This window comes from Bubalus bubalis, chromosome 20, assembly GCF_019923935.1.
Source record: "Bubalus bubalis isolate 160015118507 breed Murrah chromosome 20, NDDB_SH_1, whole genome shotgun sequence".
Classification (NCBI taxonomy): Eukaryota; Metazoa; Chordata; class Mammalia; order Artiodactyla; family Bovidae; genus Bubalus; species Bubalus bubalis.
The window spans coordinates 29,943,138-29,959,281 of NC_059176.1; the positions used below are offsets into that span (position 1 = coordinate 29,943,138).

At 41.4% G+C, this 16,144-nt stretch overlaps 1 protein-coding gene across 2 annotated transcripts in view; it reads left to right on the forward strand.

Moving 5' to 3' along the window:
- Nucleotides 1-1,447: 1,447 nt before the first annotated feature.
- PRKD1 (protein kinase D1) overlaps nt 1,448-16,144 on the forward strand; it is a 343,077-nt gene continuing 328,380 nt past the window's right edge. The window contains exon 1 of one of the 2 annotated variants that reach the window (XM_006063760.4): nt 1,448-1,924. In XM_006063760.4, coding sequence (XP_006063822.2) covers nt 1,661-1,924 — 264 coding nt within the window. In that variant the 5' untranslated portion in view covers nt 1,448-1,660. The remainder of the gene's footprint in view (nt 1,925-16,144) is intronic. The other variant, XM_006063761.4, reaches the window with a different exon arrangement.

Genomic DNA, 16,144 nt, shown 5'->3' on the forward strand with positions numbered 1-16,144 from the left:
TGTCTCCCAGGCTTCCCTGGTGGCGCAGTGGTAAAGAATCTGCCTGCAATGCAGGAGACATGGGTTTGATCTCTGAGTGGGGAAGATACCCTGGAGAAGGAAATGACTACCCACTCCAGTATTCTTGCCTAGAGAATGCCAAGGATAGAGGAGACTGGCAGGCTACAGTCCATGGGGTTGCAAAGATTCTGACACGACTGAGCAACTAACACACTGCAAAATGAAACAAACAAACAAACAAACAAAAAACCATTAAGTATTCCAAGACGGTGACAGTCGGCACATCACTGTGGCAGGGCCTTTCAAAGGTCGAGGCCCTGTGCATCTGCACTGTCACCCGCCCTGTGCAGTGTGCGAAGCATGCTCTGGTGGGAGAAGAGTAGCATTCGTCTCCAAGCACCCTTCCCACCTCCCCACCCCCGCCAAAACTACAAGAAAGGCAACAACAGGGAACAACTATCAAAACTGAAGCCGATGGTGCCCAACCTAGATGGTAGCGGCGCTGGGAACATCACTGGTATATATAAAGCTGACTTTACAATGAAGGAACGGATTCTGAGGACTTTGCGGGGTAGAAGCTTCAGACACAAAGAATAAGGGTAAGGGACAGAGACTGCATCAGACCTTCCTCTTTTTTTAAAATGTAGACAATGAATGCCTTCTCTTTCAAAAGAGAACTTAGTCTGAGTTTAGCAACTTATGTCTGGTGCCTTGGGAGCTGCGGTGGAATGCGTGGGCTTTGGTATCAGGGTGTGTCAGTGTCAAAAAAAGTAAAGACAGGTTAAATATATTTCCGTGGATTGGCTTCCCACCCTCTTTGGCAACGAACCCAAGGGTTCCTGGAAGGACCCGGGATGTAAGTGGGTTTCCGAGGACCCTCTATTTTCATCCTCCCTCCGAAGGTAAGACCCACGGAGAACCGCAGGGCTTGGCATTCTTGAGTTTAGCACAGGCCACCTCACGGGTAGAAGTGCGTCGTCCTCGGACATTTGGATGATGTGGCGAGGACTGTGGGGACCGTGAAGCTCCTGGTCCCGGGCAGCGGGCTGTAGGAAGGGCGCCCCGTCCCGTCCGCAGTCGGGCAGCCGGGACAGCGAAGAGAGCGCGGTCCCGGAGGGAGGGAGGAAAGGGTCGAACCATGCTCGCGGAGGCGGCCCCATTCCCTGCCGCTCAGTCCTGCCCGAGCCAGGGGAGGCTCAGGCCCAGGGAACCTCGGGCGCACGGGGCGGCCACCGGGCACACTGTGGCCAGTGCGGCCGCGCGGCCGCGGCTCTTGCGGCTCCGGCGCCCGCCGGGTGGTGGCTCCGCAGTGCCCGCCCCTCGCTCCCCTACCCCGCCCCTCGCGCCCCCTTCCCCGCCCCCGCCCGGCGCCCCGGCCTCGCAGACCCGTCGCCCCGTCCCTCCGCGCGCGCCGCAGCTGCTGCTCCTCCGCGCGGCGGCGCCGCCCGCGCTGCCGGCGGCGCAGCCCTCCCGCCTCGGCCATTTTCTCTCCACCCCCTCCCCTCCCGATCCTCATCCCTCGCCCTTCCCCCCGCGCGGGGACTTTTCCGGAAAGTTTTTATTTTCCGCCTCGACTCTTGAAGAAAGAAGCTCCCAGCTCGGCGGCAGCAAAACTTTTCAGCCGCCGGGCCCCGCGGCCCTCGGCGCGCCTGGCCGAGCGATGAGCGCCCCTCCGGTCCTGCGGCCGCCCAGCCCGCTGCTGCCCGTGGCGGCAGCAGCGGCGGCGGCGGCGGCCGCGCTGGTCCCGGGGTCCGGGCCGGGGCCCGCGCCGTTCCTAAGTCCCGTCGCGGCCCCGGCCGGGGGCATCTCCTTCCATCTGCAGATCGGCTTGAGCCGCGAGCCGGTGCTGCTGCTGCAGGACTCGTCCGGGGACTACAGCCTGGCGCACGTCCGCGAGATGGCTTGCTCTATCGTCGACCAGAAGGTAAGGCGCCGCGCGACTCTGAGCCCGGCGCCTCCCCGCCGCGCTGGGGGCACTGCCCTCCGGCCGCCCCTCGCCGCGCCAACTTTCCGGCTCCGGGGGCTCGGCCGGCAGCCAGCCTAGCCGGCGCTCTGGAAGGGTCCCACACCGGCCGAGGTTGGATGCCCGCATCCGAGGCTCTGCACTTCGTGTTGTCCAGTTCTCCCCTTGCCCCAACCTCTTTCTATTCCCGATTTCTCTCCAGTCTGCATCCTTCTTCCCCAATTCCATCCCTTTCAGGACATTTCCAGGTATCTTCTATTTTCTGGTCTCACCTCTCCCTCTCAGTAAAGACTTCCCGGCTCTCCCCTCTCTTCGCTCTGGACCCTGGACCAGCACATTCCTGGCGCCGAAATCTCCTTCCTGCACTAGAGTTTCCCCGGGGACGTGCTCAGCACTATTTCAGCACCACTCCCTTCCCCTTCAGGCCCCTCTCCCAGCTCAGATTGATGCTGAGGAGTTCCTGGAATGATCTAGAGAGGAGGAATTTCTCACCTGTCAAATAAGCTTTTAAGAGAGAATGATTGACTCGGCCAGCTGTGAAAACAAATGACCAGACCACAGCTCCCCACCTCCTTGTGGTCTTCTATTCACAACTCTGAACATGGGTGCAATTTTTTCAGTGATAAATCTGAAAGTTGCAGCCTTCTGGATTTTGATTCCCAGGGCACTGATAGTGGAGCTTTGGAGCCAGGACACAGGCATGTGAATGGGAGGGGTTCTGTCCAGGAGCACCCCAGGCTGGCTGTGCCCCTAAGTTTGAGGCTGTGGGACTTTGGACAGCGGCCACCAAAGGCAGGGTGGAAAAAGAGCCATTATCCTGGACCATGCCGCCCAGGGAGGAGACCTGGCCCGCCTATCGCTGTTTATAGTGCGATTCTGAATTTCAGGTTGTTTCTGTGGCGGTCCACAGGGGAGTCGCATGGAAGGGGGTGATAAGAGTGTAAAGGAAAGGGGGCCATGGCGCCAGTCTTCTTAGTGTAAACAGCAAGGGTTTCTGGGTGGAGACAGAGGTCTCTAAAGGTGCTGAATTTCAACCCTGAAGGACTGACTGGTACTTGCCTTATAAAGGTCCCTTGAATAATCATGAAAGCTTTCTTTAAACTGTTTGGAACAGAATTTGCTAAACCTATGTGTTGTGAATTGTAGCACTGAGCACAGAAATATTAGGAAAAATCCCTAGGGAGAAATCACTAGTCTAAAAGTTGTAAAAGTTCTGGAGGCCAGACTAAGTTAACAGGGAGTGTCAGGAGTTTTTGTTTATTGAACGGAGTGACATTTTATAATACGTGTGACTCTTAGTTTTTTGCATCTTCCACGTAAATGGCAGATACTGCCTAATTCTGTTTTAAGTCCTATCATATGCCTTCTCCTCATCAATACTGTTGGAGAAGGCAATGGCAACCCCTCCAGTACTCTTGCCTGGAGAATCCCAGGGACTGCGGAGCCTGGTGGGCTGCCGTCTATGGGGTCGCACAGAGTCGGACACGACTGAAAGCGACTTGGCAGCAGCAGCAGCAGCATCAATACTGTGAAGTGTCCGTTGCAGGTTAACAGGAGCCTGCTCCTGGGCACTGAAAGCCTTCCCTTAATGGAAGTTGCAGTCTACAACAATTTCCATTGGAGTGCAAGCCAGTTAATTAAAGGACAATACTGAATAAGCACATAAAGAACCTAAGATAAAGTTTCTTAAAGAGCTAATGTGATTGTATAGAATTTTAGCTGAAAGCAAGTGAGTTACAGATAATATTCATTGGGTCAAATTAATATGGACAGACTATCTTTGAACAGTTTTTAAAGGGCGTGCCTGTGCACACACCCGCACACACACACATACACACATGCGTATAGCCACACCTTGATGGAATTTAGAATGAGGAGAAATATGCATGTTTCAAGAGGTTTGAGACTAGAAATTGAATGAAGAGTGAATTCTTATCTCTGTAACTACCAAGAGGAATGCTTTGTGGAGGGGATGATATGTGTTCTGGAGAGCAGCAGAAAGTACCTATGGAATACAGAGGACCTGAGGATAGTGACTAGAATATTTAGAGAAAGTAAAATTATGAAAAGGCTTTTCAATTAAGATGAACTCAAATTACTAGGAGTCTCTGTATCTTCTACACAGAGACATCAAATCAAGGACAGCTGAAAGATGGATTTGCTTTGTGGAATATGTTTTAGAAGGCCAAAAATGTTATGGCAGAAGGAAAACTGGAGTTCATGAGCTAGTAGAATCCTGAGCCAAAGCTCTGGAGGAGAGACCTGGAGAAACACTGGCAAAGGGAAATCACCAGTCCTGGTGACTGATTTACAAGGGGAACCCCTTCCTTTTCTATTTATTCTAGTTCTGTCTCTAAGAGTTTGAGAGTTTGTTTGGGATAGCCGAATAAAGATCTCACTTACACTATTTTTTTTTTTTTTTTGCAGGGGGGGGAATGTTGTGGTAAAGAGAGAGATTTAGAGATGTGTGTGGATTTGAGAGTTATTTATATACAGGATACTGTAATTAAGTACTCAGTAGGAAAAATTTTCATCTATCTGTTTTCTGTCATCTATCTTGAGATACAATTATTCCTCAAGATTAAGAGGGCTGAGTATCCATCACAGGATAGCAGAGACAGAAATGGAGAAGGGGGTCAGTGTGGAGTCAAGGAAATGGGAAGAATTTCTTTGTCCCTTATTTCAGATTCTCTTGAATTACTCTCTCAAGATACTAACTCAGAGATAGGATGACAGGAGAGAAAAAGAAATGGAGGAAGGGAGAGAAATGAATGTTTTAGGACAGTGCTGGGATTTAGAAGTCATTTACAGTTTACTATGTAGAATGGAGTCCTGTAGAGTTCTCAGCAGATTTCTCTAGATTTTCCGAGCCCTCCATATTCATTGCGTTGTAACATGTTAAGAAGGTTTTCACGTGATAGCTTTGAGAGTTTCCTAAATACTAACAGAGATCAGAGTATCTTAAATCTTTGGAAGTATTAGCTGACAGTTCAGTTTCTATCAGCAACATTCATGGGACAATTTCCGTGGGATGGACAACTGTGGAATGAGCTAAATAAGAGAGGTCCGTCTCTGAGAAATAGTATTTTAAGTTATTGTTGCTATTACTTAGAACTTATGGTTTTTCGTTAATCATGTAGGTTTGCTAAGTGGCAGATACATGATTATGCTTAAAAATTTTTGATGGTAATTGAGCAAAAATATTCTGATTTTAAGATAAATGTACCCTAAGTATGTACTGAATTATATAGCTAAAGAATTTTAAAAAATATTTTTAATATTTAATATAGTTTTTATATTATATTGGAGCATAGTTCATTTACAGTGTGTTTCAGGTATACAGCAAAGTGATTCAGTTGATTTTTTTAAAATAGTTTAGGTGAAAAATCTAAAGTGTCACATACATCTTGGTATGTAACACTTTATGAATATAGAGACAGTATCTTTGGGGAAATATTAGTTTCATGTTTTCTCTATATTACGCTTATTTCTTTACTTTGTAAGCATGTAACCTTGAAGGCTGGTTGTATATGAAGATATATATATCATGTTAGATAGTATTCATGACTATTGTTTTCTGGAGGGTAAAAAAATGGTTACAGTAATTGACTTCATTTTGAAACATTGTTACTGTCTACTATCAAAAGAACCTTGAATATGTGCATCTATGTGCACACACACACACTTTTTAAAAACAAGCAGTATTAATTTAGGGATGTGGAATGCAATTAATAGGACTATCCGTTCATTTTGCCTGTTATCTTACTAGATAGACAAGTCCTATTTCCCTTTTGAACTTACTTAAATGAAGTAATAGCATCTCTAAGGCTCCTGGCATATTTTCACTTTGCATAGTCATTTTTCTGACCAAGGGAACTAAGAAGTGAAATTTTAGGGAAGAGAGCTCATTAAAGGTATAATAAAGGATAGTGTCTTAGTTTGAAAGCAGCTGTGCTCTGTTTATAGTTGTTTTGCTTTCTTAATTATAAACTGTTTTCTTAACACTTGTAGTGTCACTTTAATTTTTATTGTTAATTTTAGCTATGCTACTTCTACACAGATTGAAGAAACTGGGAGTGACTAGCTGTTTGACCAGGTCAGCACACATAGACCAACAAAATCCTTTTAAGCAAATAGATGTTTGGGTTGTAGGTTTGTATATTTTTATTCAGAATTTACATTTATCATCACTGTATTGTCATCATTTATACTGTCATCATTGTCAATTTACAATTGTCATCATTTCTGTTATTTCTAATTTAATGATGAAGTATAGAATGTGTCAGTTCATTACGTGATTCTTAAAGTAATATAATGCTTTAATACGGTGTATTTAAAATTTTCAAGTTTAGTTTACAATAAGATTATATTTTGATATATATGTAATGCCTGTTAATACATGTCTACTATATACATATGTAGTATATTGTCTAAGTATCTAAGGGTGTTTTGAAACATAATTTTGAAAGCCTAATTATCTGTGTATAGCCACCATATGTTAAAGTATTGTTTTATAATTTGCATTATAGGCTGCAAAATTGAGGCCTCATTATATATCTTATAATGCAAAAGAGAAACTCTGCTTTATGTTTTTTCTATCAATACACAGAACTAAAAACCTTTTCATATCAGTGTATGCTGTTGAACACTTTTCCCAAGGAAATATTTGAGTAAGCCTTCCAAACTTTGGGCTGGGAGAATTGGACAATTGGCTGTTTTGACAAATATATGAATTACTTTAAATCTTTAGCTCCAGGATTAAAATAAATTGGAAAGACTTTTCTGTGCCAGCTATAGTCTGTGTGTATGTGAGAGAGGAGGTTAGAGGCGGAGCTGGAAACTATTAGTACTTTATGAATGTGTTGCTCTGTATCACCAATCTCCTGTCATAACCGTTAAGGGAGATTTGAAACTTTATTTTGCCAATTACTTTTACTCTATTTGTGAGATGATTGTATGTAGGTCTTCACTATTTATTCATGGATGCCTTTTAATGACCTTACTAGACAAATCAAAATCCTATAAATGTATGGTTGTCACTTATCTAAGATTACTTTGAAGAGTAAAGATAATATGTGTAAACGATTAAATATACTGTCGGTATATAGGTGACTAATAAATAGTATTACAGCCCTGGGATTTCTTTGGAAGGAATGATGCTAAAGCTGAAACTCCAGTACTTTGGCCACCTCATGCAAAGAGTTGACTCATTGGAAAAGACTCTGATGCTGGGAGGGATTGGGGGCAGGAGAAGGGGACGACAGAGGATGAGATGGCTGGATGGCATCACGGACTCGATGGACGTGAGTCTCAGTGAACTCCGGGAGTTGGGGATGGACAGGGAGGCCTGGCGTGCTGCGCCTCACGGGGTCGCAAAGAGTCGGACACGACTGAGCGACTGATCTGATCTGATCTGATCTGATATGTGAGGCTTTATAGACTAGCATACTGTTTTATTAACAAAAGAAATGTAAACTCTGTTGTCTTGTTCTTATCTCAATATAAAATTAAAGTTGTATTAAAAAGCAATATGGCCCTAAGGCCAAGGTAACATTTTTTTCCCTTGCCCTCTACAATAGGGCAAATGTTATGAGTAGTTGCTTTTTGATACTGCCTCTCAATTTTCAACCTCTCAAAATTTGTCAAGGAGCCATTTGATTATTATCAAATGAAAAACACAAATGTTGATAAAGATCATTATATTGCTTTTTATTATTTTTGACAAGTTGATTTAATTCCTTTTCAATTGCAAGTGGAATTCCAATGATATCTCGTTTGATAAAAAGCAAAATAAAACAGGTGATGGTACCCCATTTGACAGTATAATAATTCTCAGATCTGGTCCTCAAGACAAATAAAAAGTTATTTTGCAAATTAATCATTGATGTGAGGAGGAACACACTTGGAAATGGCTTATAGAGATCACATTTTGCTGTCTTGCTAGCATCTAGAGCTAGTTTGCTAAACTGTTACATCTGATGAATAGCTGATAGTAACATAGTTGTGCACATGCAGAAGTGTTAGACTGGGGCTAGAGGCGATTTTACTGGGGAACAGTTAAGATAGAAGTTTGGCTAAGCCAGTCACAAGTCTTTCTCCAGATCTTTTCACCAGCTACTACTTAACACTCATGGAAGTTCATGCTCCATTATAAAACCTTCAGACAACAATGATCAGTAGTTATTCATCCAGCCTTTGAAGAAAAAAAGTGGAATGCATAATTATATGAAACCTATATATTGATGTGTATTACACAAGAATCATTGAATAAGTTCTCAGTTCAGTTCAGTTGTTCAGTCGTGTCTGACTGTGACCCCATGAACTGCAGCACGTCAGGCCTCCCTGTCCATCACCAACTCCCCGAGTTCACCCAAACTCATGTCCATTGAGTTGGTGATGCCATCCAGCCATCTTATTCTCTGTCGTCCCCTTCTCCTCCTGCCCTCAATCTTTCCCAGCATCAGGGTCTTTTCAAATGAGTCAGCTCTTTGCATCAGGTGGCCAAAGTATTGGAGTTTCAGCTTCAACATCAGTCCTTCCAGTGAAAACCCAGGACTGATCTCCTTTAGGATGGACTGGTTGGATCTCCTTGCAGTCCAAGGGACTCTCAAGAATCTTCTCCAACATCACAGTTCAAAAGCATCAATTCTTCTGCACTCAGCTTTCTTCACAGTCCAACTCTCACATCCATACATGACTACTGGAAAAACCATAGCCTTGACTCAATGGACCTTTGTTGACAAAGGTCTCTGCTTTTTAATATGCTGTCTAGGTTGGTCATAACTTTCCTTCCAAGGAGTAAACATCTTTAATTTTATGGCTGCAATCACCATCTGCAGTGATTTTGGAGCCCCCCAAAAAGTCAGCCACTGTTTCCACTGTTTCCCCATCTCTTTGCCATGAAGTGATGGGACCCGATGGCATTATCTTAGTTTTCTGAATATTGAGCTTTAAGCCAACTTTTTCACTCTCCTCTTTCACTTTCATCAAGAGGCTCTTTAGTTCCTCTTCACTTTCTGCCATAAGGGTGGTGTCATCTGTGTATCTGAGATTATTGATATTTCTCCCGGCAATCTTGATTCCAGCTTGTGCTTCTTCCAGCCCAGCGTTTCTCATAATGTACTCTGCATAGAAGTTAAATAAGCAGGGTGACAATATATAGCCTTGACAATGCTCCTTTTCCTGATACGTTCTCAAGCTATAGTGAAAGACTAGTATAATCATCAAGGTAGCAGGGCTGGACTCAGATTGGAGTAGAAATGAGTAAAATTCAGTTCCATTGGAGTTGATCATAACATAGAGGTTCTTTTTAAAAATATACTTGTTTGCATTGTTTTTGTGTGTTGAAAATAGCTAATGTTTTTGACTTTGGATAGTCACCTCAGTTCATCTGTAAGATCTAAGCCCAAATGTGGAAATACAGGTTAAAAATATAGGATGCTTTTAAAGATAGTGCTCATCTTTTAATGTCCCCAATATTATTCTAGAGATGTTTTGAAAATAAGATTTAAGTTTCTTAAGTCTTTCCTTGAGGCTGAAATATGTTAGAACAACATAAAACAAAAAGAAAAAGTCCATCGACTTTTTCTTTCTTTTGATAGAACTTAGATACAGAGAAAATGGTTGTCTTGCTCACAGATATTAAAAGTTCTTTTCCATCTACAAGAATATGTGAAATTTCCCCCAGGAATTCCTCTGATACTGTCAACCAAATATTTTTTTCCCATTAAAAACCAATAATGACAGCACCACTTGAAGTTATTTGGCAGCAGAGAAACCCACATTATGCTGTTTCTTACTTTGTCTTTCTAGCCTCACAGAAAACAGATAATTAAGTAAATAAGGCCTTTAATTACATGGCCACTGTGGCCATTTTGGAATTTCTTACAATTTATATACTTAAAAAGGTGAAAATTGGTATAAGAATACTACATATTGAGACACAGTTATGCCTGTCCAAATTTATAATTTCCTATATAGAGATTTCTTCCAGAGTTTCACAAAGGGTGTATTAGACAAAAGCTAGACAGTTGATACAGCAGCTAAGCAATGTTGGCAAATATGAAGATTAGATTTTTAAATATGCAATCACACACAGATTTTGTTCAACTTATTTTAGTGAAAAGGAAAAAAAGTTATGTACTTTTCATTGCTGCACTGGTTCATTGGCTTTTATTCTCTCTAGGTCACTGATTGTTGAGGAATTTGTTGAATTTACTGCTTGTATTTAGGCACAGTTTCAAAAATGTCTGAATTCCTTGCTTCATAATTGTCAGCAGTCATTTTTTTTTTTTTGCATACATGTCGTGAAATGAAGGAAAAATACGAATATGATCATGAAAAAATGAGCCACAAGCCACTATGGTTTTCAGCATTGTTAAAAGCAGGAAGGAATTGAGGGAATGGTTGGGTACAAAAAGGGTGGCAGCTAAGCTGTGGTGATGGCCTTGAATCCAGGGTGACTGAGAAGATTCGAGTAGGTTACCAACAGTGAGAGACTAGTGGCACCTGAGGACGGGTGGCAGCACAGCCCTGACCCCTTACGGATTCTGTCAGCAGGATTGGTCCCATCAGGGGAAGCGGTTGGGAGGGGTCTGGAAGTGGCTTTTTACATGCAGGTAGTCCTTTTGAGAAGTTTTCAGAATGTCACAGATGAGGGGTTCCAATAGCAACTCCGTGAGGACTTGACCGTGAGAGTTTCAGGAAGGGTTCTGCTCGTGGTAACAGACGCCCACAAAAGGGAGCCTCCAGGAGCCACACCTTCCTGGCACGGACTCTATGTGCCTGTCTGTATCTTAGCTTCTTGGCATTTGTCATGTCTGATTTTCACAGTAGCTCTTTGTGATAGTCATTTTCTCTCCATTTTAAGGTTGAAGGAGCTGAATAAGGGTCAGAGAGGTTAAATCATTTACTACTCCAATCATGTAACTATTAAGTAAAAAGCAAAACCACTCAATTCTTTTTTCCCATCACTGTAGGTAATCCTAAGAACAGGGAGAGCTGGAATGGCCATAGGTCTATACAGAGTCTGAAATGACCAAATTGAGAGGGAGGGGAATGTTAAACTCCCTTACATTAAACTCCCTACTTAAAAACACTTCAGCTTTGACAGTGTGATATTAGTTCTGTTAGTTTAAATTATTTCTTAGTCTAGAAGACTTGCCTTATTTTGGTTCACATCCCAGTTAGTGGTCAGGTCAGCTGAGATTCTAACCACTTTGGGGGATACGACTGCATGTCCCCCATCTTATCAGTGGCAAGATACGCATAAGGGACATGAAATATGGACTCTCTTTGGGGATATTAGGGCCTTTAGAGATATGTGATTGCCTGAAGTAGTGATATGTTAGAAACATGGATTACCCTTGAGGAGTCATATAAACTGCAGTGTATCTACTTGTTATTTATATATTTATTTATTTAAATAAATATGTACGTAGTAGAATCTGGTTTGGTGTTTGCTTTCATTGTACTCCGGTAAGAAGATGTAAGGATAGCCAATCCTCACCCATCTTTATAAATTTCCAGACACCACTGTTGTTTATCCAGAGAAGTTAATTATCCTCTGTGATTAAATTTCCTGGGTTGGTTCACAGCACTTCCTTCCTAGGAAATGTGGACATGGAGGTGTTTTGGAAGAAGCGATTATGATAAGAATATGTATTGGTCAAGTGTGGCTCAAGACTAGTGGATGTAAAGTATCTTAGCTACCTATGAAAATCAATGAATCATTTCTTCTTAAATAGGACACTGATTGTGAGAATTCTGAGAAAATAGTTAAGGGTCTTAAGAAAACTGCCTGTCAGTGGTTGCTTTTCATTTGAGAAGTATGTGGATTGACTGTGTGCATATGCTAAGGATTGTGGTTTGCATGTATGATTCCTCTTTTCTATAAATTTAATGTATTTGTCTATTTTTGGTCACTTATGAATTAGCCTACCATAAGGTAAACTCGCACTTATACATAATCAATTGCAGGCTACATGGAAGTTTTCCTTTCCACTTTAGTTCAGTCTGGATTGTGAATTTCTCCTTTGCATTGTCTGTGTACAGGGCTAAGGCCAGCACTTCCTGTGTAGACTAATTGTACTGTCTTTAGGCTTTACAGAAATGTAATTGCTTGTATAAGTGGACATGATTTGATTTAAAGTATGACATAACTTAGTTTTATACTAAGGGTTCCTGCCCTGAATGACTGTTGGGAAGCATATAGGAACGTAGTTATATTCAGCCCTGATGGATTGGAAATGTACCTGAAATATTGCCGGTCTTTGATATATTTTGGACTTTGCAGCTTTAGTGTAATGGACAAGTTCCTAGGGAATTCTCTTTTGACATTTCTCACTGGTGATCTCTTGGGTGACAAGAAGGCAAAGACCTATCTGGCTGTAGTAGAAATCTGAATTTACTAGATGTTTCCTAGTGTAAGTACTATGCCTGTAAGCCTTATTTTGAGATAACCCATCTTGAATTAGGAGAACATAGCATCAGTTGCTGTTCAAGGAGTAGTTAAGTGAATTGCTCATGCCTAGCTCTTCTCTCGGAGAAGGCAATGGCAACCAACTCCAGTACTCTTGCCTGGAAAATCCCATGGACGGAGGGGCCTGGTAGGCTGCAGTCCATGGGGTCACTAGGAGTCGGACACGACTGAGCGACTTCACTTTCACTTTTCACTTTCATGCATTGGAGAAGGAAATGGCAACCCACTCCAGTGTTCTTGCCTGGAGAATCCCAGGGACGGGGGAGCCTGGTGGGCTGCCGTCTATGGCGTCGCACAGAGGTGGACACGACTGAAGCGACTTAGCAGCAGCAGCAGCAGCTCTTCTCTATCAGTGATCAGTGCTGAGAAAAAATTACTTAGGTTTAGAGTAGTTTCTTGACAGGAAGGTTCTATGCCCTTCCCTTTGATACATGGTAATTCCATCTGCCACTGTGGCACCTATTGGCAGGCAGTGGTGGCTCAGGGGCTAAAGCATCTGCCCGCAATGCTGCAGACCTGGGTTCGCTCCCTGGGTCACGAAGGTCCTCTGGAGAAGGAAATGGCAACCCACTCCAGTACTCTTGCCTCGAGAATCCCATGGATGGAGGAGCTTGGTGGGCTATAGTCCATGGGGTCGCAAAGAGTGGGACACAACTGAGTGACTTCACTCACTGTGGCACCTATTGTCACCTGGGATGTAGATTTTTAGAGTATTTAAAGAAATCCAACAGCTTGCATAGATTTGCAAAGAATGAAAGACTAGATCTTGCATGATCTTGGCTTTTATTCAATTCTCTGGGAAGAAGATGGAGCAAAAGTGAACATACAATAAGAATGGACTAATTTAATTGAGTGGAGTTACATAGAGTGACCGGATGCACACTTATCTGGGACAGTCCCAGTTGTGTCTGTTGTCCTGGAAATCCTTTAAATTATATGTTTACTGATAAAAATGGTGGACTTTTAAGTTAAAAACAAGCAACAGACAAAAACAGAAAGAAAACCTTACTTAGGGCAGACATTATGTTGCCTTTTGGCCAAATGTCCTTGTATATTTAAAGATAAAAGCAAAACTTACATGTCAAATCTATTTCATGGAGTCTTCAGATTATATATATTAACTATGTCACTTTGAATAACTATTTTAAGTGGATTCTTGGGCTAAAAACAAAAACCTTACTTTGATTAGATTACTATCCCCTTTGATCAAAAGTTTCTGTGTAACTTTAAGATATAGCCAATATTTAGAATTGATTTCATAAACCAGTTAATTAGATCTGACTTTGAATATAGTATCTAAAATAATTTGCACTCTATTTTTCCAACCAGTCAGTGTAAATCAAGGTGCCATGATACTTATGTATGTGTTTTTGTTTCAAACAGCAAATAATTTTACTTATTTTGGTGATTCATGCTACCCTTATTAATTCAAGTAAGTAAACAGAAAGGCCTGCCTTGAAGCTCTTGTACCCTTGGCAACCATCACAAAGGCAGAATACTCTGACTTACATGCAGAGAGATAACATTATCATAGTTTCACGTTGTACTATCTTTTATTCTCTGGTCTGCAGAAAGTATAATGTGGTTAGCAGAAAGAAAAATTGCAAATCAATATCCTTGATTACTTAGAAAACTTGTCATATTTAAAAAACAAGTAGGCAAATAAGGGAGATAATTTTTTGGAAATTGTATTGTCCCATGATAATAATGTATAGGTTATAGCTCATATTTTCTTAAGATATTCACAGGTTGAGCCTGGAAGAAGCAAATATATGAGTTATACCTAGTCCTCTATGCTTGACTTCTATTGATGATTATACTGTTGAAGTAATAGTAAGAATTTTAGGTTCAGAAATTACAGTGTTGAAAATAATGCAAGTAAATGGGGTCTAAAGCCATTTGAAAAGAAATTTGATTTTGTATGATCATTTGTTTAGAATTTTCCATGAATGAACTATTATAATTTTATACTTCAATTAAATAATTGTTTTTCTGGTTTTTTTTTAAACCTATGTTTTTCTTTTATTTTGAAAATTATAGAATTGCCACATATAATGGCTGAATAGTGATCCTCAAAGATGTTCACATCTTTTTTTTTTTTTAAAACTTTACAAAATTGTATTAGTTTTGCCAAATATCAAAATGAATCCGCCACAGGTATACATGTGTTCCCCATCCTGAACCCTCCTCCCTCCTCCCTCCCCATACCATTCCTCTGGGTCGTCCCAGTGCACTAGCCCCAAGCATCCAGTATCGTGCATCGAACCTGGCCTGGCAACTCGTTTCATACATGATATTATACATGTTTCAGTGCCATTCTCCCAAATCTTCCCTCCCTCTCCCTCTCCCACTGAGTCCATAAGACTGTTCTATACATCAGTGTCTCTTTTGCTGTCTCGTACGCAGGGTTATTGTTACCATCTTTCTAAATTCCATATGTATGCGTTAGTATACTGTATTGGTGTTTTTCTTTCTGGCTTACTTCACTCTGTATAATAGGCTCCAGTTTCATCCACCTCATTAGAACTGATTCAAATGTATTCTTTTTAATGGCTGAGTCCACATCTTAATTCCTGGAACCTGCAAATGATACGGCAGAAGGGACTTGACAGATGTTGGCTGAGGATTTTGAGGTCAGGAGAGTATCCTGGATTCTCTAAAGTAATAATTACGAATTTTACATGGGTGGCCAGTCCCATCATGTAAACGCCTAAAAGTGGTGAATCTTCTAGGATAGGTCAGAAGTATGAGACTGAGAAGCAGGAAAGATTACAAGCATAAGAAGGACTGGATTCCTGTTGCTGACTTTGAAGGAGGAAACAGGCTGGGAACCAAGGAATGCTGGGGTCGTTATGAGGGGAAAACAGGAGGAGACCGAGCATAATAATAGGAAGAGATGTGACAGAAGAAACTGGGGTGGGGGGTGATATTTGAAAAACAGGTCTTGAGCCAAGCCATACAGTTGAAGCTAGAAGCTGAAAAAGGCAGGAAAAATGATTCTCCCCTAGAACCTCTAGAAGAACCACACATTGACTTTAACTCTGTGAAATTGACTTTGGACTCCAGAACTCTGAGAGGATAAATTTGTGTTTTTCAAAGTTGCTAAGTTTGTGGTAGTTTATTACAGAAGTAACAGGATAGTAATATACCACGTTAATGGCCGAAAAGGTGAGAAATTCAGATAAATTACAAAATGAGAGTTCTCATTCTATAAATGAATATGCTCATCATAACTCACATATTGTTCTTTTCTTTTTTCATACGGTACTTTCTATGTCAAGTTTTAAATATAAAGTGTTCAGGGCCTTGGGGATAATTTTTGTGTGAAGGCTATTCAGATATTTACATTGGTTTTAGAATTTAGTTTTCAAGTTTTTAAAGTTACAGATTCAGATGTTAGTCTTAATCTTTCTAGTGCAACTTATATTTTAAATTTTTACTCTAGGAGACAATCACATATAAGAATCTTTGAAGAATTAATATCCTTTGCAAATCCAATTATTTGGATACTTTCAAACATTTTAATGTATTTGATTTCCTTTAAATACTGCAATCACCTGCTTGATAAACCTTTATATCTTCTTAAGTAATTTTTATACATTTGATAAATGAAACTTATAGATACACAAATATGGTAAAATTTAAGTTCTTAAGTATTCCATTGCCATATACATAAGCCAAAATTAAAATTAATTGCCTAA